Source organism: Leptonotus elevatus, chromosome 3, assembly GCF_054856555.1.
Source record: "Leptonotus elevatus isolate MCC_2025b chromosome 3, RoL_Lele_1.0, whole genome shotgun sequence".
In the NCBI taxonomy this organism is placed as follows: Eukaryota; Metazoa; Chordata; class Actinopteri; order Syngnathiformes; family Syngnathidae; genus Leptonotus; species Leptonotus elevatus.
Genome location: NC_141241.1, coordinates 22,722,113 through 22,745,903, shown reverse-complemented (window position 1 = coordinate 22,745,903; position 23,791 = coordinate 22,722,113). Strand labels below are relative to the sequence as shown.

The window sequence follows — 23,791 nt, the reverse complement described above, 5'->3', positions numbered from 1 at the left end:
TTGTTGACATTTTGCTTATTTACAGCTATGGTACTGCTGTATGTATACAGGAAAGTTGCGTTTGTTGCGTGAACCGGGGAGCCCTGAAAGTGACCCACAAATGAATCTCCTTGTCCTATATGTGCATCTTGGTAAAGGGTCCGATTACGCGGAGTCCCCTTTAAAACGCCTTGCAGCCCAGCTGAAGAGAAAGCCTATTGTCTTGGGTCCACCCATATGTGGGGGTGGTTCTGCTGCGAAACTTAGCAAAGTTTTCAAGCTGTCACTGTCGGCGAAAGGCGGATGGAGGAGCAGGCGGTTTATAAGCAAAGGCAAAGGCCGACAAACAACAAGCCAAGCACGGGGAATACATAAACAGTAGCCGCTAACCATGAGGCTTGGATTGCATAAAGTAGTTTAAGTGCGCGCTCGAACGCCGTGGCCACGATGGATCTTATTTGAATTGTCACTTGGAACCGTATTACAAGAAATAAATGAATGCAAACTTAAGCTTTCAGTGTTGCCAAAATGACCCGTTTGGATTGCGGGCTTCACACTGCGCATGGAGCTTCTCCCATCCACTTCTTCATGGTACTTGTGGCCGTGCTGGACAACTGCAAAGCTGGGCTGGGATTACCACGACAACCAGGTCAGTCAAGTTCTCCAAACAGCACTTCTACATGAAGTGTGAATCACTGCACCATTACAAGATGTTCATGAGCTCATGGCTACACGATACATCTAAAAGCACAAAGAAAGTTACGAGCCATGCCAACAGCAGTTCTTCTTTTATACGGAGGAAGAACAGCTGGTACTTGGTCAGAGCACAGCAATGAAAACATCTTATGTGTCCTTGAGCAAAGCAGACCTCAACAACCACATCGACCTGAAAGTTTGCAGGATTTGGCTGTTATAAGTTGCCAAATGTAAGCGCTTATATAGGATTAATTAATGATTGCTTTGCACATTGAAATCCTGGCCCAAATATGGAAATGTAGGAATCTTGAGATTTGATTTCCTTGTTCAATGGTCAGTCTCACACAGCACAATGAATGGATAGTTGTTAGCACATCTGCCTTGCAGTTCTGCAGTTCTGTGTTTGAACTTTGGCTCCAGCCTTCCTGTATGGCATTTGCATGTTCTCACCATGTGCTCACTCACCGTGTTCTCTTGCTTGTTAGGCTAATTGAAGGCGAGAATAATATTAATTGTGCTTCGTTCTGTTCCACAGAATCGAAAGGCTTGCATAAACTGACATATGAGACACATTAATGGTTGATCACATATCTAAATGGGCAGATTTGTCTGCCGGTTGCCCGAGAAACCAAAATACAGTACTAGTATTCTTTCCTTGGCCTGATTGAATAGCTAATCTTTTCCATGTTTTCTTCCCACCATGGCTCCAACAGAGAGATTCCTCCAGGACTTCCCTCTGTATGAAGTGGTTCACCCCACTAGAGTGAATGTCAGAGGTCACTTCCTGTCCAACTTCCTGTCTCATCGTGCTCGCCGCATACAGCGTCGCCATGCCTCCGGGGAGTCCATGAACCAGGAGCGAGTCTTCTATCAGTTGCGGCATGCCGGCCGCAGTTTGCACTTTAACTTGACTCTCAACCCACATCTGCTGGCCCCAGGCTTCCTGACAGAGAGTCGCTATGGTGGCCTTAAAGGGGGGAAGATCCGCCCCCTTGGATCTGCCCAGTGCCATTTCCTGGGTGACGTGTGGGATGGGCCTGATGTCAAAGGAAGCGCAGCGATAAGTACCTGCGATGGACTGGTGAGTTGCACAATGCCTAATATAAATAACACGATGCCAAATAGAAAATGAGCAACTTGCAGCAGAAGACTGTGCTGTAACTGCATGGTCAGATTTAGTCTCGCAATCATTGGGGATGTTAAATGTTCAAAATAATTAACAATCACCACAACAGGCCAATGTACTTGAAAATAGTTTCATCCATCCATCCATCCATCCATCCATCCATTTTCTTAACCGCTTAACAAGGGTCGTGGGTAAAATGGTTTCATTTCATTTTCAATTTAAAACACTTTTTTATTCAAAGATGGAAAATCTCTTTACACTCTCAAACTTTTCTTTTTCATTTCATGCAATAAAACACAAATAACCCTTTCACACTCACACAGAGGCATGGGGGGCTGAGAGTGATTGGAATAATGGTTTTCAAGGTTAGCCAAACAGTGGGAAAATAAAAGAGAAAAGTGACATTGGATCAAGTATGAAATATATGCATAGCGTAACAACAAATAAAAGCTCACAAACCAATATATGGATATGACAGCATGAACACGGATGGCAGTGTTGTTGATATTGTAGGTGGACCAAGCACTGTTATTGACACGAGTTTGGAATAATAATAACAACGCAGCATCCAAGGGTTCTAAATTGAGGATGGGGCTGGGTGAGTTACTTTAGGTTCGGACATTTCAGCATGGACAAAAAAAAACTGTAGCATTGGAAAGGGTGGACTTTGTGCCAATGAGGAGAAGCTGTTAAATTGGGATGGGAATGGGAATGGGAATGGATACACATTTAGCGATTCCAGTTGCATTATTGATACTGCATATAGATCTGATTGCTTATTGATTCTCTCATCAGTTCTCATTGGGCGAAGGGAAGAAATAATACAAATTACATATATGACATCATTGATGTCATGATCTATATACATTATGATATGATAATACACAAGATATTTCTGCACAGTGTTGTGTGATATGGGCAACATTTGATATCCCCATAAGGCCCATACAGGTAATTTTATATCCCTATAAACGATTGTATATCCCAATATAATATTTTTCTTTCAAATTCCATGAAATTAATGAAAATTTTCTCTTTGTTTGCTATATTTTATATTAGTGCTCTCAAAGTTAAAGCGTTAAGTAATTAATTAACCACAAACAAAATTATCGCATTAATCTTGTATTAACGGAGATTAATCGTACTATTAATTTTGCAGTGTTTCCCACACCGTGCTAATACTTGGGCGGGCCACCCAAGTAAACTGGCCACCACTCAAGACATTTTCAAGAACATTTATAATATATATATATATATATATATACACACATTAGGAGACGTAGAAACAGGACTGACCACCCCACCCCGAGTCCACCCACCCAAGTAGATTTCAAATCTGTGTTACGTTAAAGGTAGCACAGGTTGTGCTTGAGCAATAAAAATAACTACATGAATGAATTGACGAATTAAAGTAAAGCATTTAATAAATGTTTGTGTATGACATTCAGAATCATTGTTTATGTCAAAATATAGGGGTAATTTTCTTTCCCATTTTAAATTATGCAAGTAATTAACTGATTCGAAAAAGATGAGGATGAGCATGTGCAGTGGATCAAAAAATGTTGAATACGTCCTCATAACATTAAATGTCGAAAGAATTAATTCGTCAAATTTGGCGGGTAAAAAATGTTGACTAAAAAGCCTTTTTAATTAAGCAAGTAATCATGATTAATCAAAATTCTAAGATGTGATTAAACTGATTTAAAAAAATAAGCGTTTGACAGTTCTAGTTTATATATAAAAATTAAATGGATAAAAGATAAATACAAATATATATATATTTTTTTAATGTAAATAGCATTCAAAATATCCGTTAGTACAACCAGTGTTTGTGGAGTGTACGCTTTTATTGTGTACATTGTAATGTTGTTTACGTCAATGCTCCTCTCGCAGTGCTGTAAACAAGTATTTGCATATGGTGTTGTGGCGTTGCTGCATTTATAAACAATGTTTGTGTAGCATCTGAGGTGGGGGCATCTGAAGTCCCTCTTTTCACACAAAAACCCAGGAACTCATTCTGCCTTGGAGCGCATATCTGACTGTGGCCGATTGGCATGGTCCTGGCTGAGACTTGAACCCATGTTAACATCGTCCCACGGGTTGAGTCAAAGGCGCTAACCAGCGAGCTAAGAGTCCAGGCTGCTCACCTTTTGGCTGGCGCTTCTATTTGTTGCAATATTGATGCCAAGTTGGAAAAGTTCAGAACCAAAATACACTTCTTGCATGTGACATCATCACTCATTTTTGACATAAGATGAATGCATAGGTGGAACTGTCATGCAAGCAAACTAAGGATCAAGTTACTGGGAACTGAACTGATTCTTTAAAAAATAAATAAATAATCTATTCCCTTCCCTGCTGTTGAGTTTGAGTACATTTCAAGATGACTTGTATAAGGAGTGAACCCGGGAAAAAGAACAGTATCGGTTTTGAAGATTGCTCAACGTTCCTGATGTTGCAGAAGGAGATACAATTTAGTTTTGGATACTTGTAAAATGACATTAAAAGAAGTGAACAGATAGTCAAATATGGTTAAATCCAAATTAAAGGACAGTAGAGCACACCTGTAGGCTAGATCCAGAATGTCAACATTGTCCATATGGATCATGTTAAAATCCATCCATCCATCCATCCATTTCTTTTTTTATATCCAATGTGTACAGTAAGGAGACTTTTCACAGCAACAATGATAAATGTTATGAAAGCTTTACATGAAAGTACATACATTAGTGTTTCATTCCATTTAGGTTTTAGAGCAGCAATTTTATGCTTGTTACTATTATTTTCAATTAATTGTGCTTTTACAAGGTAACACAGGACAGCTTTGTTTCTAATGAACCTTTTTCACATGCAGTATCAATTTTGACATATAGGCATCATGATGGCGGTGTCCGCAGGCGTGAATGTGGATGTAAATGATGGTCTACAGCCAGGTGCCCTGTGATTGACTGGTAAACAATGCAGGTTGTACCCCAACCTCTTGCCCAATGTTGAGATTTCACAAATGGGTACAACAAAGTCAAATTTGATTTTTCAGTATGTAGGGTGAACTCGGGGTGGGGTGGTCAGTCCTGTTTCTACGTCTCCTAATGTGTGTAATTTTCCTCCTCGCTAATAAAAACAGGGTTGTTAATATTAGTAGAAATTGGATTTGGATTGAAAGTCTGATTTTGACCGTTCATTTATAAAGGGGCATAAATGAACCAACCCTATGTGTTTTGTCAGAGTTGAATTGCATATTTAGGTTGCACTACTTGATATGTGGTGCAGTTATTGTGGAAATGTCTCTCCGTGGTGCAAATATCCTTACCGCCATGTTTGCATGCTTTCTTGCATTTTAAGAATGCTGATCATGTTTGTTCTCGGGTGGCAGGAGTGGCTTCGTGGTTCAAATCCGATTATTCTACTGTATATGAACCCCAAACTTCTCAGGGGACTTTCTATCCACAGAATGTAAAGACAATTTTGATTGGAGGATAATAAAAAAAAAAAGAGAAAATAGGAGATAGATATAATATTAACTCATTCACTGCCATTGACGGCTATAAACGTCAAAAATGTATTTGAACTATTTCTATTAGTTTAACATTTTTTTCCACTTTTGCTAACAAGAGTATGAAAACCTAGAAAATAATTTTATTGTAAATTTAGAACAGATATAAAATTTGTGATTAATCGTTAGTTAACTAGTGAAGTCATGTGATTAATTACAATAACAAATAATAATTGAATGAGTTAAGAATCCTTATACACCAATGATTATTTTAAAATATTTAATTTCTACATTGTTAATCATTTGTGATGACAAGTTAAAGCAGTCGCCGAGTCTCTTGAACTCTTTCGTCTGGTGGCTAATGTGATGAAGTGATCAATAGTAAAGTCTTCCATGCGTTCATATGTCTGGTTTTCTTTCTCCAATGGGAGAATTTTTACCAGATTGCATGCAGCACACGTTTTCTATAAGGTTCATGGACATTTGAGTGCTTTTAGTGTATGCAGTAATGTAAATTACAGTACTGTACACAAAAAAAAATAATTCTGAGAGGAGATGCAACTTGTTGACGGATTACAGATGCAATCATTAGTTGTGATTTGTTCTACCACAAGAAAATGTAATCAGCCTTTGTAGTCCACAAAGTGTGATCATTGGCTATTGTTGATGAGTGTATCATTTCCTTCAGTACGCCCTTTACACTACTTGTTGTAACATTGCTCAACACAATAGTGATGCTTCGCAACCTGCAAAGGAAACACATTTGATGGATGATCCTGTGTTAGGGTTACTAGTATTGGGAATTGACAGTGACAGGAAGTTAGTTTGATAAAGTTTGATATGGGTGCACTAGAAGTAAAACAACGTCAAACATATATTTAGGCTCTTCTTGGCAGATGCGCACCCTCAACTGAATATCTGATCATTGCTATTTTTGAGACACAGATTCTCATACATATTTGTCCTTCGGAGGGATGACACGCAAGAAGAACATTTGTTTAGAATTATTTGTCTCCTTGACGTGCCTGGCTGTCATTTTTTGGAAAATAACACATTCCTTTGACATTCTGCATCTACCAGTAGCAGGTGGAGCATTTGGGACCTCAACAACAACAATAAAACTATATAATTGCGTGGCATTATGGAGCGATTTTGCATATTTGAGGATGAACACCATTACTGACGTTTAATGTTTTATCTCAAAATTTTTACACTACAGTACAGTATAGCAGGCCGCTCAAACTAATTTAATGTATATCGATGATGTCATGAGTAGTCCTGGCAAGGGGCCTGTGAGCCATACTTTGTCTGTTCCCTCACTTAGTAATTGCTAGTTGCCATGGGTGACCCTGGCGAGAGAACATTAATCGTCAGACAAGGTGATAGGAATATGATTAGTATTTAGCAATGTAATTGTCACGTAAGGGTTGGAGGACCCAAATGCAGAGGCAGGAGAACCACGGCAGGGATGCATGCCATACTGAACACGATTTATTTAACAAAAACACTAACAGGGGTACTGAGGAAAAACTCTAAATAAACAAAACCAACAAAGTTCTGAAAAGACCAAAAATCTAACAACAAAACATAAAAATGGTGACCGCGACAATGATCCAACCAAGACTGAACGAAACCAGGGAACTAAATGCAAGCTAACTGACGAGACAACGAGAGACACCTGGACAAGACACAAGTGGCTGGGGGAGATGATTGGATGACACGACGAAACAGGATGACGAGTACAGGTGCAAACAAAACCTTACAAGCAAGACAGGACACCAATCATAACAGTAATTGTCTCAATCATGCAGAAATGTGAGTGGTTATTTAAAAGGAAAATACTGTCAACATTTTAGTGTTGTTTTAGTCAGGACAATCATCTTACCCCTGTATATTTTTCTTGTCAGCAGATAATGTTGAATATTTCAAATCTAAAACTATTCCACATAAAGTTTTCTTTCATCTTTTTGATGAAAATCGACTTTGCACACAATTAAAGTATATCAACAAGTAACTACTATGGCTCCACGCTATGAGCTAGAGCCAGAATTAGTTAGCGGTCAGATTTGCAGTATTGTTTGGAACGTTATAGCCGTTGAATTAATGTTACGTTATAACTATAATTTACTCTTTTTTTTTTTTTTACCTTTCACCATGAATCCACCTGTCTATCCCATGTGTTTGTGCACGTTGCACTCGCTAGCCACAGATTTGAAAGGGTATGTGTCACATGACAGTGTCCACAGTGACAGATTAGCAGAAACAAGATTTGACAAAATAATATAATTTTCCTCTCGTTTTTGTTGATGAATTTAAATGTCCATAGATTTGAGTCCAGTGAAGTACATTTTCGTCTCGTCCTCATTAGTTGACAAAAATGCATACTGATTTAAACCCAACTATTGAGGGTTTTAGTCCGGTCTCGTCTAGTTTTAGTCCGGTGAAAAATGTGTGTTGACAAAATTATTTTTATTTAATCTAGTTTGTGTTTTCTAACATTGCATCTCTACACTAAATGCAAATTAAGCTAACAAAGAAATGTCTCTAACAGCTATTTAATGTTTTGGGGATTTTCAGATTGTCCCATAAAAACTTATTTTGTGTTGATTTAAAAAGTAAGAAAAAGTCTAAGCTATAGAGAGCTGACGTTTCACCCTTCAATCTTCAGACAGGACTGTTCAAGTTGTCAAGTGGAGAAGAATTTTTCATCCAGCCTCTGGAGAAGCCACATGATGAGCCCTCAGCACCGCAGGCCCATGCCGTCTTCAAACGTCATGCTCCCTTCCTGTCACCCTCCAGTCCAGTCGCACAGCCCATCTCAGAGAAACAAGCAGTTAACGGTTCCTGCGGTGTCAAAAGTAAGTGTCCATTTTTTCACGGTACATTTAGCACATCACTGCAAAAGACGGACGGTGGTTTGACAGCACTTAGAGTGTGGCAACACAGTTTGATCGGTGGGTTAACAGGTTAGTTTCATTTCAAGTGCAGGATTGTTGAACTCTATATTTTACAGCAAGATTTTTTTCCCTCTCTTTACAAATGGTGTAAGTTATTAACTTCACTCTTTGGCATTTACACACAATAATACATGTTCAGGCATTTGGGCAAATTGTAAGGGAAAACAAAATTACAGCAATCAGTGACTGCATCAGGAGTTAAACTTTTTTTTTTTTTTAACCTTCACTATGACTATTCCCTTGCACGGGGTGTATTTAAGTACTGACAACAAAATAAAACTCAAATGCAAAAAAAACAAAAAAGCAATCAATGAATTAATCATAACACCAATATGCACCAATGGAGAGATTAACAGAGGGTGAGTTAAAAAAATAAATAAAATAATGGGCACATTTTTTACAGCAGCATGGGCAAAGTGAAAAGAAAGTGGAAAATGCCCCGGGCCCAGTATTTCAAAAACTTAAATCCAGATTAAACTGATCCAGATTTCCAGATCACATTTTCCTGATCCATGGATCAGGAGTTTATACCTTGGTATTTAAAAACGTTATTGGATTGGAACAGAATAATCCTCTGATCCTCTTGGACTGATATTTCCAAATTCATTCCGCCCCAAGGATCATCCCGCCCTCGGGATCACTGGCAGGGGACAGAAAGTGTTCTGTAGACCTCAAGGCTATGATCAATTAATATGCCAAATGCAAAAGGGGCGACCATTTTGCCACTTGCCGTCCAATGAAAATGACGTAACAGTTGCTTAGGGTAAACGCAATATTAATCTGAATGCCGTGTTTAGACTAGTGGAGGCACATACAACATATTTTTAAGAAATTTTTGGGATTGACCTCCCCTTTTAGTTTTGGGTTTGAAGCAATTTCTTCTCTTTTTTAAATTCATTTATTTAGATTTTTTGTTGACATTGGTGGAAGAGATATTTATTGATGAGTGTATGTGAAACTAATACATGGAGTCACAGTCTAATCCTACCCCAAAGTGGGATTAATTTAATGCTTTTTTTTTTCAGGATCAAACTGATCCAGATTTGGAACTGAAATTTTGAAATACCCAACATGGGCTCAAATCTGGATTGAAGGCAACATTGGATTTCCAAATCTGGATTTGAATTTTCAAGATTAAATATTGTTTGAATTGCCAGGTGCAAATCCTTGGGGAATACAGTATGTTTGAAATACTGTGCTCAGTAGACTAAAAGTAAAACAATACATATAACACCGCCATACGACCCGTACTGGTTGTATGGGGCTAAAGTATGGACAATAGGAAAAAAGGAGAATCATATTTTAAAGTTATCAGAAATGAGGATGCTGAGAAGAATTAAGGGAGTGACAATGAAGGAGAAGGAGAGAAGGGAGCGCATCAGAAGAGTGTTAGGGATGAATGATATCAATGAAGTACAGGAGGTCAGAATGAAGTGGGATGGACATGTGATGAGAATGGAGGAAGATGACCATATTAGGGAGGCTGTGAGATTGCAATTTGAAGGCCAAAGACGAGATGGAAGCTAATGTTCATCAGGATTGGCTCCATTTTGAAGTTAAGTGAGTTCTTGTAGAGGAAAGATGAAGGTAGTAATGTGGGGGTTCCTTCTACATGATTATTTTTTACTTGGTTGTTGTATATTTGTGGCCTTGGGGGGGTTTTACATACATTATTTTTTTTTACTGTAATTACCAGTTTAGTGCATTAGTGTAGATACAAGGAGGCTATACTAGAGTTTATGTTACTAGAGCGTGTCTAGCAACTAAAGTTGTCTTGCTAATTTGCTCTTTAGATTCCCATCTCAGTTTGGAAGAGACTGAGCGAAAGCGGGAATACTGGGAGCAGCGCCAGCACAGAAGGACGAGAAGGATCCATCAGCGCTCAATCAGCAAAGAGAAGTGGGTGGAAACACTGGTGGTGGCTGACCCTAAAATGGTAGAATACCACGGCAGCAAAGGTGTTGAAAGCTACATTCTCGCTGTCATGAACATTGTAAGTATGAAACCAAGATGATAATCTCGTCAAATGTTACTTTTGTGTTCCGAGCATAAATTCAGCTGCATCTATTACATTTCTACCCAGCATATAGTGTTCAGCGTCACAGGCAAACTGGAATCTATCCCCCGCTGATTTAGGATGAGAGGCGGGCTTATCACCTGTCAATCACAGAGCTGCGATAAATGTATTAGAATACAGCTTGTGGGTGGGAGGTAGTATGACTTGGAGCTGGAGCATTTGTCTGAATGAGTGTGCAAACTCTTGGCATCTCATGTGAGACCGATGTTTGTAGCCACAGGCGAGCCAGCGTGTGTTGCCAAGAAGGAAAAGGAATATTATAGCATTGCGTTTACCGGTAGATGTCAAATGTGCATTCTAATCATGTTTGGCCCATCGTGCAATGCAGAGAGCGCTATTCCGGCATACACTTTACAACGATTATGACATTTAACTATCAATGCTGCTGTTGTTGTTGTTATTGCTGTTTTTTTAATATACCTACACAATATAATATAGAGCTATATAAACATATTCATGCAAATGTAATTATTAGTGATAGATTTGATATAGTTTGTGTTAGTGTCTGCGTTATTAAGCAAGCAAGACGGTGAGAGACGTTGGATTACTTTTCAAAGGCAGTTTAATGGACGGAAATTACATTTTGATGCTGACGTCCTGACACAGTTGTCGTTCCTACTGATTATTACAATTATTATTACAAACCAGGCTTACTCAAATGTGCTGCTTAAGACGGCAAAAAAGCCACTGTGGTTCTGACGGCACTTTGTCTCATTAACCAAAATCTACGGGGAGAGATGTGGCTAAAATCTCACTTGTTGATTTTTGTAGAGAGAAAAATAGTCAGTGTTGGAAACGTTACTTTACAAAAGTTATAGTTACCAGGACTCATTACTTGCTCAAAAAAAGTTAATAATTTAATTACTTCATAATAAAAGTTATTTGTTACCAGGCAAAGTAACTATTTTCACTTTTTTTTTTAAATATTGTTATATGAAACAATTTGGATTTTTTTTAAGTAAAAAAAAATTATATATATATATATATATATATATATATATATATATATATTATAATTACTACGCTCATGTTTAGGATTAAGTCAACCGACTTCCTTTACGTTATAGACTGACACCCGAGTCATTTTACTGAATGCAGTGCTGCATGCTTGTCAGAAGTCTCAGAATCTCAGGGAGGAAATTGTACTGACTGAGAAGCTTCTGGTTTTGTAGACAATAATAGATTGTGGAAGCTGTCATTATCCTCTCGTGCTTTGAACCTCCAAGCTGCCAATTGTTGGCATTTATAAAAACAACCTTGCATAGTATCAAGCGAGAATTCCTTTGACCCTGTCCTCATCAAAAGTAATGTTATCATCTTCCTCAGTTAGCAGAGGTTCCATTGTTTACCTACTGACAATGTGTCGAGGTTGCCGGCTTCAGACGTTTTTGGCCCTGCTGTTCGACTGCGTGGTGTTTAGTAGTCATTACACGCGTGCAACAGCCAGCACACTAAAACCTTTACTGTAAAAAGTAAACTGAGGCCAAACTCAAAGAAAATGAGTAGAAGAAGGATGCTGGCTGAATTCAAAGGGAACATTTAAACCTCGGGATTTCATGCAGACGGGCAGCATGGTGCCCAGAGGCTGAAAATCAAATACTGGGCTTGTTAGAAGAAGGAGCTGGAATTCTTATTTGTATTCATGATAGAGCTGATAGAGGTGACTAAAGAAAGAAAAGCAATACTGATGATAGTAATGGTAAAGCTGTACTGATTACTGTATTATAATATTGGGCGACAGTAGCTGCCACTTGAATAGAAGACACTCGGCTCCACATGGAATAGGACATGATGAGTCATTGCTCCTTGGTGCATATACAGTATGCAGTGTTTCCCACATATTTGAAATCGACTTGGTTGGGTGAAATCCGGGGGGGGCTTTCCCAGTCCTGCTACTTGCGTCTCCTCTAACCTCATGATCCACAAGTGAGTAACGACGAACTAATGTTACATGCGGTATATCTGGTCACGACACGTTTAAAAATATATATAAATATATATAAATAAATAAATATATATATATATATATATATATATATATATATATATATATTTACTTGGGTGGCGGTGTGGGAAACACTGGTATGATTTATATTTTCAATGAAGTGTTCTTCATTTTGTGCGGATTACAGTTGTTAGGGTGCCTGTTGATTTGACTTGTTAGCTTCAGTGAATACTTGAGTGAAAGCAGATTTTCAGATAGCATTATCGTTTTTTTATTTGCAACACAGAATTGAGTGGACATGGCATGACGCACGCTGCTCAAGTGCTCATATCAGCTCAGAGCGTGGTGATTGTTTGGATTGCACTAGCCAGGCTTCAGTATTTTAATCTTCAATAATTGTGAACATACTCTATTGGGGAAGCATAATTTTCAGAATCAAAGCAGTGGCACTCAAGATATGTTAGAGGCAATTGTCGAACACGGGCACTATAATCTTGTCCCACAATCAGAAGGCTTCACTCGAGAAGATATCGTAAAATCTCTGTTTACAGTGTATGAGCCACCTGATATTCCATCAATGCTGAAGGGTTCCTGTCGTATGCCATTCTGACCTTGCAAGTTTTGGATGTTTCCCTTCTCCAACACAGCTCAGCTCATCAGCAAGCTCTGCATAAGAATGATAACAATCCTGTTGATTGGAATCAGCTTGTGTTGGAAGGGAAACAAAACCTGCAGGACTCTGGCCTTCGAGGACAGAGTTTGCCCACCACTGCTCTACACCATACAATAAGGCCATTTATATTTAAAATCTATTCATGCTATTTGTACTACATTGTAAAAAACAACAACAACCTGTACTATAAGAGAATTTTACTTTTTATTTGAGTGTTTTTCTGTATTTTAAAAATATCATTTAATTTATAAAAATAAACTCTGATTTATTTTACATGTCAAATGTAAAATAACAAACTCACGAGCTGTAAAAACATACAATATTTATGTTCTTTTACAAAAAACTCCATTAGAAATACATATATTGATTGTTAAAATACGTTCACAAATGTATCGTAATTTCACAAATATTTGTCTGTTATGTACTAAAATAAAATGTACAATTCAACTTTAAAACCATAAAAAAATGGGGGGGAAAAACATTCATATTTACTGAGAAATTAACAGTAATTTTTTTGGGAATAATTTCTTTGTGAATTGACAATTTTTTTAAAAGTGAAAATAACTACGATTTCTGTAATGTCCTTTAGATGGTAGCAGTCATTGTATTAACATTTATTTTGAAAAGACATCTAATGAGATATACACTGTAAAAAAAACTAATTTAAAAACTGTAATTTTCCGGTAGCTGGAGCGCCAGGAGAATATTGTGAAATAACAGAAAATTACTTTGTTGTAAAAAAAAACCCCTGTAATTTTCCGACAGCTGGGGCGCCAGAAGAATACTCTGAAATAACAGAAACTTACTTTCTCGTACTAACCATAGTGTTTGTTGCATGCACACGTCTATGACAACACTGTACACACATGCTGCACTCCAGTCTTGAGTCTCCAGTAATTCTGTTGTTTTTGTGACTGTTTCCACATCAGTTATTTTGACACAGTAAATAGTAGGACCGTGACAGTGTATGAAGAAATTTATATACTCTTTGAGTCACTATGGCATCAATTAAACCTTCAAAACCAGATAATTATAATGGCACTGCCTGTCTCTTCTGTATTCTCCAGAACCAAGAAGTTGCATGCTAAAACAAGAGGGTGTGTGTGTGTGTGTGTGTGAGTGTGTGACAATCAAATTGTAAATGGCCTTACTAACGTGACAATTCCAATATCGGCATGTTCAACTTCGCCGTCATATTTACTTTAATTAATTTTCGTTTTCAATTGTGATAGATTACATTTGTCTACACACGGTAAACACCAATGGCGGTGGCACGTGGTGGCCAGGGGTAGAGACTCCCCCTCCCATACACCCCCCCACCCCATTCTGATATTATGATTATATTCAATTATGAAATTAAATTCCTGCTTTAAATTAAGTTCAGAATCTTGAGTCCTGTTTACTCACACAAAAATAACTACAGGTAAGAGATTTTACCACAGGAAAAACAATGGAAAAAAAATCGTCTTTTGGTGAGGTAAGGCATCAACATTGTTTTTTGTTTTTTAATACTTAGTCGTAAATTTCGCTGTTCGGTTTCCTTTTCTACTTATTGTGTACAGGTCAGTAACTGACATTTGCCTTATTGCCGCCAAGTGGCAGAAATCTCTATTGTAACTGAGCAACTCATTGACAATTGTAACAGCTCCAATGCATTGAATTCATAACATATTATATTATGCACAATTCGCGCAATTTTCATCCAAAGAGATATTTGTTTCATGTTTTTTCATATATTTTTATAAACTGATGTCTAGTATATATACATATTGATAAACGTTTCCTCCTGCAGTTATTTTACACCTTTACCCATTCTTCATTTGTTTAAATGCATACTTTTTAGCAGCACAAAGTTAATATTTTTCTACAATCAATTTGATAACGTCATTATTTTTTATGTACAATTTATACCTTTAAAACACATTTTGCCACTTGCTGTCGATTGAAAATGACATCACGTGTGCTCAGGGCTCAGTTTGCGAACGTCACATAACCGAAACAGAAAACAGGTGAGGTGGTTACCTGAGCTCTGAGCACCAGTGATGTCATTTCCAGTCAAAGGTCAAAAGTATTAATTGTACATGGAAAAATAATGACATTATCAAATTAGTTCTGGACAAAATATTGATTTTTATTTTTACTGCTGAAAATGGCTCAATGAGTCAAGTATCTTTTTCATCTCTGTTGTAATGCAGATTCATCCACCCCTCTGTTGTTTTTTCTCTTCTACATCTCTGGAGCATTTTCAATCTTTCTAAATCTGGGGAGATCAAATACAAGCCTTAAAGCAACACAAATATTTTTTTCATATATAAACATTCCATTTATAATCAATCTGGCCACATGCAATAATTATTTTAGATATCAAGCAAAATGTCCTTTTCATCCAATAACAACAAAAATAAGATCTAAAATAAAATGTCATATTTATTTTTGACATATATTTTAAAATAAAATAGTTGAATAAAAGAAAACATGACCACTGTAATGAATTCAAAACAAATGTGTGTACGTTCATGTGGAAGTATCCCACTTAACAATCAATGCCTGGTACCTTTCTCTAATCAGCATCTCATAAAACACTCTCAAAACACTTTCTGGTTCAACACAGTCAAAAGAAATTTATAAAACAGTACACTCGCTACCAACTGAGTCGCATATTCTGTGCAAACCTTTTAACCATTAACAGCTAGACTAAATAGTGTATGTACTACATTGCGGTTGCCCCAGCCACGTTTCCCATGTTGTCGAATGCATTTTTCATGCCAACCGGAAATTAACATGCCACCTTACAAAGAACACAGAAATACTGCGCAAATAGAGTCCATTGTTTGTCTGTAATTGTTTTTGCTCTGCAAAAGTGAATTACAGATAAGTCTATCTGTCGTTTCAATAATTCACAGTCACACTATCGTTTTTTTTTTAAGGAAATTTAACTATTCATGTCTGTATTGAAAATATATAAAAAGAAAAATAACAAGATTAAATATGAAAGAATTTCAACTGTAATTACAACTACCAGTAGTCAGAAAGATGTTAATTCTGGATTCAAATTTGATGCCACTTCCATGCACAAGCCATGTGAATCGCACTGTTCGAACAACAAGTATACAGATGAACACAAAAATAATAAACGATGAAAACACCTACATTAGAGAGATGAACATATTCTCCCTAACAATAACTCGACAGGTTCTCTGTGCATTGTTGGCATGGAGACAACACGTGATGAGCAAACCAAAACGCACAGTGAAGGAAAACATTTTTCAATGTGGCTGTGCCTAACATGCAGCACGTGTCCACCTCACCACCAGCCCACATTTAAATTGTTTTAACAATAATGCCATTTCATATAATAAAACAATTTGGAGGAATTCCTTCCATAGAAGGCATGCGTGACAATTGTCCTACATACTATATGCACATGTGCTTTTTAAACCAACAGAGCACTTAAGTAGAGATCATTTTAAACAATATTACGCTCTAGGTGCAATGCAAAGATTATCATGAATGTTACATTGTTTTGTCATCCATCAAACTGCAGCCTCACATTATTTTCTATTGGCTTTTGTTCAGAAACAGTATGTGCATGCAATAATTATCTTAAAAATTGTTTTTTTTATATCCTGCCCATCTTAAAGGAATTGTGATCTATTACTATTATTTTTATTTATTTATTATTATAATTATTATAATAATTATTGTTATAATAATAATAATAATAATAATAATTATTATTATTATTATTATATAGCTATGTATTTATCATTATTATTATTATTATTATTATCTGTTTGTTTCTGTTTCCAGGTAGCAGGTCTTTTTCAAGACCCAAGTATCGGAAACGCCATCAACATTGTTGTGGTTCGACTTATCTTATTGGAGCAGGATGAGGTAAGATGTTTGGTCTTCATTTTGAGTTAATTAAAATGCTAATCCCACAAAATGATTATGTTGTTCTTGCACAAGGTCTTCACACTGCCTGCTCAGTTGAGCAGCCTTGATTGAAGGCTGCCTCATGGTGAAAAACAAGGGAAATATATTGTTTGATATTTTTCTTAATACTCAAATCAGCGGGTAAGGTGATTGGCTCCCCACAGCTCTATAATCAAAGCTAGTTGTCGTAAAGGCTTAATTTGCACTGCAGGTCCATGTGCCCTATTCCATTGTAATTGCTAGAGACAATGTTTTGACTCTTTGTTTACATGTGCATTTCAAGTGACACATCCAGTATCCGACCATAGGTAAGGACGCTGAGGGTGTTAGCTTAGATTGACTGGAAAATCAAGCGTTTTGTCTTTTGGCTCAGCTACTTCGTCACTTTGATAGATTGATAGAAACTCCACATCACTCCAGATAAGGTCTATCGAGCTCCTGTTCCATTCTTCCCAATGTACTTAACTCCTGCACCCGGGGCAGAATGTCATTCCTCCACTCTTCTCCAACTGAGGATCGTGCTCTCAGATTTGGAACTTGCTGATTCTCATGCTAACCATTTCACACTGAGTTGCGAGAGTTGGCGGTCGCTGCTTGATCGAGCCAATGGAACCAGATCATATGCAAAAACCAGAGACTCATTACTGAGGCTATTGAACACACAAAGCATCTAGAAATTCTCTAGTCCAGAGATCCCCAACTGGCGGACCGCGGTCCGGACCCGGACCCCGAGACCATTTTATCCGGACCTCCAAGCATTTTTTGTTTTAAAGTACGATAATACGTTAATTCTTAACAAAAGCCATTTTTGAATAGGCGCGCGCGAGGGCAGCTATGATTGAACCGGGGTCCTTTGACCGGCAGCATGCTCTTATTTACATGGGACAGGCTTTACTATGGGAAAGTGGGTGAACTATGGCGCTGTCTATAAAAAGTTAGAAAAAGTTGACTCTGAAAACCGAGTCTTTAGAGATGAGTGGACTGAAGCTTACGCTTTCATTTTGCGAGTGCTACAAGGCCAGTGTGTCTTATATGCGCGGAGTCTGTTGCTCTTGTTAAAAGCGCTAATATCAAGCGGCATTACGAGACAAGACACAAAACCTTCGTCGCAAATTACCCGCCAGGATCAGCGACGAGGGCACAGAAATTACATGAACTGAAAGGACAGTATGAACGTGCAACATGGGTAATTGCACAGACGCTAACAGCACAACAGATTCAAGAGGTTAGCTGCCAGTGCTCATGCAAATTTCTCACACTGAGCTAAATAAGCGTGTTTTGCAGTTTATGTGACTCTTATGTTCAGAAAGCAGTTGCACTTACCAAAGTTATTTTTTGAATGGTAATAATACATGTATTTATTTTTATTTTTTTTATTTTATTGAATGTTAAACATGAATAATTTGCAACCCACTGTTGTGGTCTGTTAACAAAAAGTTCAGATTTGCACTAGATAAGTGAAATGCTTTTTGAGGCACATTAATGTCAGCTGTTGCACTTTAAGTGAAATACTTAATCACAATGTAAAGGTTTGTGCAAGAGCACACGTATTGCACTTCTAGGCAGTATACAAATATAAGAATAGGAGTTAGTTAATGCGCAATACATTTTTGTTACACTGTGATTTACATTCAAATATATTTGCACTAAAATGAATGAAAGAGAGTAAGTTTAACAAGTTGTATTATTGTCAATGTAACAGCACGTTTGCAATTTAATAAAAGAACAGAAAAATTAATTATCGTCTGAATGTTGTTGCATGTTCGGACCCTGGTCTACTAGGCTGATGGAGTTACTGGACCTCTTGCCGGTTTAGTTGGGGACCCCTGCTCTAGTCCATACAAGTTATGAACAGAATTGGTCAACAAAAGCCAACTTTAGTGGAATCTGACCATCACAGGAAATGAATCTTGACTTAATGCTGGCAAAGCACACACACCTCAATTTGGCCATACAGAGCAGCCCATATTAGGGGGGTCCGGTACCCCACCCTCCTCCCAGACCCACCACTCAGGACTGCCCTCCATGCACCCTCCATGACCATGCTGAGGGTGAGTCAGCCAGGATAAAAATCAAACTGCTCCTCCTGAATCTGCAATTCGACTTCCAGGCTGGCACTTTTGTAGAAACTTTATTTGGACGTACGCCGCCATCGTTTGCATGCATTCAGTGCGTAGTGACGTAGAACGGCGGCTGGCGCTCTGCCGAGCAATGTGAAAAAGCCTATAAAGAAAGCAAGGTAAGTAAGCCTCGTAACGTTCCTAAAGAAACAACATGCGATCGGGAGAGTCACCTCTCGTCATACACCAGACGTATTCAAGAGTTTTGATCGTCCCTTTAGGAACGCTCCATAAGCGTTTCACATTGCCCGGCAGAGAGCCTGCCGCCACTCTACGTCACTACGCACTAAATGCATTGCGACGTGAATAACAATGGCGGCGTACGTCCAAATAAAGTTTCTACAAAATGTATTAAATTGGAAATGATTTATGAAAACTGAATATCATAGTTATGTTAGTAACAACCCAAAAAATAATATAGAGCAAACTTGTCCTTACAGTCGCGGTTCCTTTTAAAAAAGTGTGACCACCACCCTTGTCCGACAATTGGCTCTGACACTTTTGTACAGACAAAGTTGGAGTGTAGTCAACCTTGATGAACGTGATTATTGCATTTTGTCCGTCAAAATACAACATGTGTTTTTCTCTCTGCAGTGACCAACCAATCATTTTGCTTACTTATGGTCCATTTTCTTCTGAGCTTTGACATTTTGTCTATGTTATATTTCCTATCATCTGTTCCGTTGGGACATATGATGTACAGGAGGACTTAAAGATTACTCACCATGCCGACAACAGCTTGAATAGCTTCTGCAAATGGCAGAAGCGACTCAACATGAAGGGAGACGATCATCCTCTGCATCACGATGTAGCTGTTCTCCTCACGAGGTATATAGAAGCTTTGCTAGATAGGAAGGTGAACTTTACTGCCATGGAAAAGACCAGAAGCCCCTTTTAGGCGCTAGGGAGTCCTGAAACAAGCAGAGATGAAAAGGAAAAGTTGCACAGTAAAAATAGTTTTACACGGCTGTTGTAGCTGGTGGAAGAAAAGTATGATGACACCCAGGCAGTCTGTTACAAGTTTGTTGAGGCTCCCATGTCTGTTTGAAGCTTTCCTCTCAACCATCCTTTGGACTGCAAAATCAGTCGCTGTTACTCTCCTCGCCACTAATCTCCTCCTTGCTTTACTTCCTCATCTCCTTTTCTAGATGAAACATTTTAGTTGGACCATGTGTCCGTTTATCCCCCCCCCCCCACCCCCCACATTCTTAGTGTTTATGCCACTTTATTCTTATCCTCTCCCCATCTGTTTCTGAATTTTAGTCTAAAACGATAATGGCTAAAATGAGACGAATTAGAGTTAACCACTGGCTAATGTGTTTCTTTAACAGTCATTGAGATAGTACATATCTAGCAAATAAAACGTGTATCCTCAGCCTAACTGATGACCAAATGCAAGGGAATTTTATGTACTGTATAATTATTAGGGGTGTGCCAAAAAATCGATTCTCATAAGAATCGCGATTCTCATTTAGTACGATTCAGAATCGATTTTAAATGTCCCAAAAGAGATTTTATTTAAATTATTTTAGACTGTCTTGCCCTTGTCTGCGTGTGCCTTTATTTGGAGCGCTGTTCATGTTGTACCTGATTTGGCCACTTAGGGCAGTGTGGTTCCACGCGGTCTAATATACTGTTAAGTTGTAGCCACATTAGAGAGTCGAAGGAAAAAGTCACGATCAAGTTATTCCAATAAAAGTTGTTTTTTTTGCAGTGTGGAGCCATTCTTTTGAGTGCTAAAAGTGCCGCGAGTAGCGCGCTAATTAGCATTAGCAAGTCAGACTGGAGTAGATCATTACAATTCCTTGCACATCTATAGATTGAAGCAAAAATCATTGTCAATCAAATCGTTCTTAATCGAAAATCTAATCGAATTGTGAGACATTCAAAGATTCCCACCCCTAATAATTATTTAGCAACTATTGAGGTTCCCACAGACAACATATTAGGTAAGAAGCAAGGAGTGCTATTGCCTTGCACTTTAGCCCTTTGCCTATAACCTTTCAATAGCCAGATTGATATTGTGATTCACTCAAGGGAGTTCTCCACAATATCAATCTGGGACTGATTTGCTTGGGAAAGGCGGGACATTCTGTACAATTAATTACTTCGACCAATCACGGCCACAGATAAAACAGAATTAATTGCAGTGTCCATTCGTCCATGTTTGGTTTGTTTGTTTCCCCCGGCGTCTCGCGCTTCCTAGTTTCGTCACAGCTGTATATCACGCCCCAAACACCATGTCGCTCTGTGATCAACGGGCTTGGTACAAGATGTATTCCCGGGAGTTTGTGAAATCACATACAATGCGAGAATTCATCTTGCAAAGCAAGGTTACTGCGCCCAGGCTATAAACAAAACAAAAAAATGTCCGCAGACCTCCCTCATGTGACTACGCCCTCCCTTGATCGTTTGTGTGCCTCGTCCACCAGTTACATGCCGGCCAGTGGGATGATTAAAAACATATCATAATGATAATAATAATAAAGATTATCATAATAATACAATTTTCAAAATGTTCACCCTCGATACCGATACAGCACTTTAAGTATTGTCCAATACTGAGAATGATTTGATACAATATCACATTTGACTGTGATATGATTTAGATCTTGAGCTTTTCCTTTGCTTCGTCGTACTTATCTCGTCACATTATTCTGATAAAGGTTGCCTTTTTTTTTTTTAATCCGTCCAAATAATTGAGTATTTTTTTAATAAAAAGGCTTTGTCTCTGTTGTAAACTCTCTCTGTTTTAATTTATTTCTTTTTTTTTCTATGTTAGACATAGTGTACACTGTACCTCCTGTAGAGCATTCTTCACTTTATGTGAAGGGGTTTTGGTTACCAAGACATTTTTTTCCCATCATCCATTTGAACTGTCTTACTGTGAAAAGCAACTCAAGAGGTTTTGAAAGCAAACAAAATCAATCCAGGTCAGTGGCCTGTTCTCAAGGCAAAAGAGAGCATCCCTCTGGGCCATACTCTCCCATCGGTGTAAATCAGAAGCTGCCTGTCAATCCTGTCAATCATACACCCTCATGCCATGTGGAGCACCCCTAAAATGTGGGCGTTCCCTAACAAATGTTGCCGCTACCCACATGCTGTGTGTGTTCTCCCACGGACATAACCAGTTTTCCTCTTTCACACTCCAGAGGATGTAATAATACATCGCCCCATGACAACAGTCCAGTGTTGGCTGACATGGGACACACCCGGCCCAGAAACTCACCTATACTTACCAACTGCTGTGGTTTGGATTTTTTAAGTGCAGGGCTCACTTTTACAAGAACTGCAGTCACAATGGTCGGCGCGTAAAATAAATAAATAAATAATACACACGGACTGGAGAATATGGCCCTTACAGGATGAAAACAAATCAGGGCGGACAGACCCACACTTGTCCGCATGTGCTGGATAGAAGCTCTCAAATTTGCTGATGAACATGGGCAGGAAGTCATTATCTGTAAAGGATTTTAATCCAGGGGTGACAAAGGTACGGCCCGTGGGCCAGATCATCCCCGCAAAGGGGTTTAAACAATTTTTTTTACCTCGCAAAGCTGTGAGTTTATTTCTCGTAAATGTATGAATTTTTTTCTTGCCACCTTCATAATGTCACAAATTAGCAAATTTATTTCTCATAAATTTGTAAACCCCCCCAAAAAGTGCTACTTTATAATGTCACAAATATACCATTTTTTTCTCTCGGAATATTATCCCCCTCCAAAAAAATAAATACAATTTTACGTGACCCTAATATGCTGTCCTACCTTCAATTGTTCTACCGATGCCCCATTTCGAGGTATTGATGGGGAAACGGAGCGATATTGTAAAGTTTGTTAAATGTTTGGTGTTTCCATTTTTGTATGTAGTCTTGTATTTGCCAAAATAATTCCATTGTTCAAAGCTACTCTTTATAAGCATTTTGCCAAAAATATCTTTACAATAGCCTTATTTGTCCATTTATGACTAAAACGTCTTCTAATTAGTAGATTAACACACAATGGGAACTCCTGCAAGCCTCTGGCCAATAGTTTTCATATTGGATTCGGTTTCAAATTTCCCGCCCTCTTTCTGAGTATGTGACGTCATGTGCGCATTGTGTACGTGAAGAAGGCTGTGTGCAGTTTAATTTGTCGTCAACAGGCGGCAGTAACGATTCGAAATTAATTTTTTTGCATTTAGTAGCTTTAATTTAATGCTCATCTCTATGTTGGGGTGGATGTGACATCACCACGGTGCCAGGCCGTCACTCGCACCCAGTAGTTTCTAGCGAGTGATACGCCAGATCGCTTCCCATGGATGCAAATCAGTCATCTAGATACGGATATTCATTTATTATTATTTATTTACATGGAAAGGTTATAACCTGACCTGACAGGCTTCCGGCTTCCATATCACGGGTGATTACTTACATGCGCGTACAGCAATTCGTCTGTCGTGTCTCATCTGTCAGCAAACGGGCATTGTCGGTGACGAATGGATGGACTTTCCATCAGTATTGACTAAGTTGGTCGGTGCTGGATTTCACTTTCCTTTGTTTTCCTTGGTCCCCTCGGGTCTCCTGACGGCGGTGTTCGGTTTAGGTGAACGGTATGGGATTTTTTCTAATAGGTTTTTGGTGAGCTAACAAATACACAAGCACGCACGCACGCACACATACTCACCCACATACAAAAAAAAAGAAAAAAAGATGATGACATTACCGATTGAACAATACTGAGCTCTTAAAAAAATAAAAAATAAAAAAAAAGTATTGACTAAGTTGTGAGAATGACTCAGATTTGTCAAA

General features: G+C 38.3%; 1 protein-coding gene across 1 annotated transcript in view; it reads left to right on the top strand.

The window, feature by feature from the left end:
• Positions 1–261: 261 nt before the first annotated feature.
• The window catches only part of adamts7 (a disintegrin-like and metallopeptidase (reprolysin type) with thrombospondin type 1 motif, 7), a 92,411-nt gene continuing 68,881 nt past the window's right edge, over positions 262–23,791 (top strand). The window contains exons 1-6 of the mRNA XM_086071613.1: positions 262–628; positions 1,389–1,756; positions 7,963–8,152; positions 10,045–10,244; positions 16,757–16,840; positions 19,706–19,830. Coding sequence (XP_085927739.1) covers positions 508–628; positions 1,389–1,756; positions 7,963–8,152; positions 10,045–10,244; positions 16,757–16,840; positions 19,706–19,830 — 1,088 coding nt within the window. The 5' untranslated portion in view covers positions 262–507. The remainder of the gene's footprint in view (positions 629–1,388; positions 1,757–7,962; positions 8,153–10,044; positions 10,245–16,756; positions 16,841–19,705; positions 19,831–23,791) is intronic.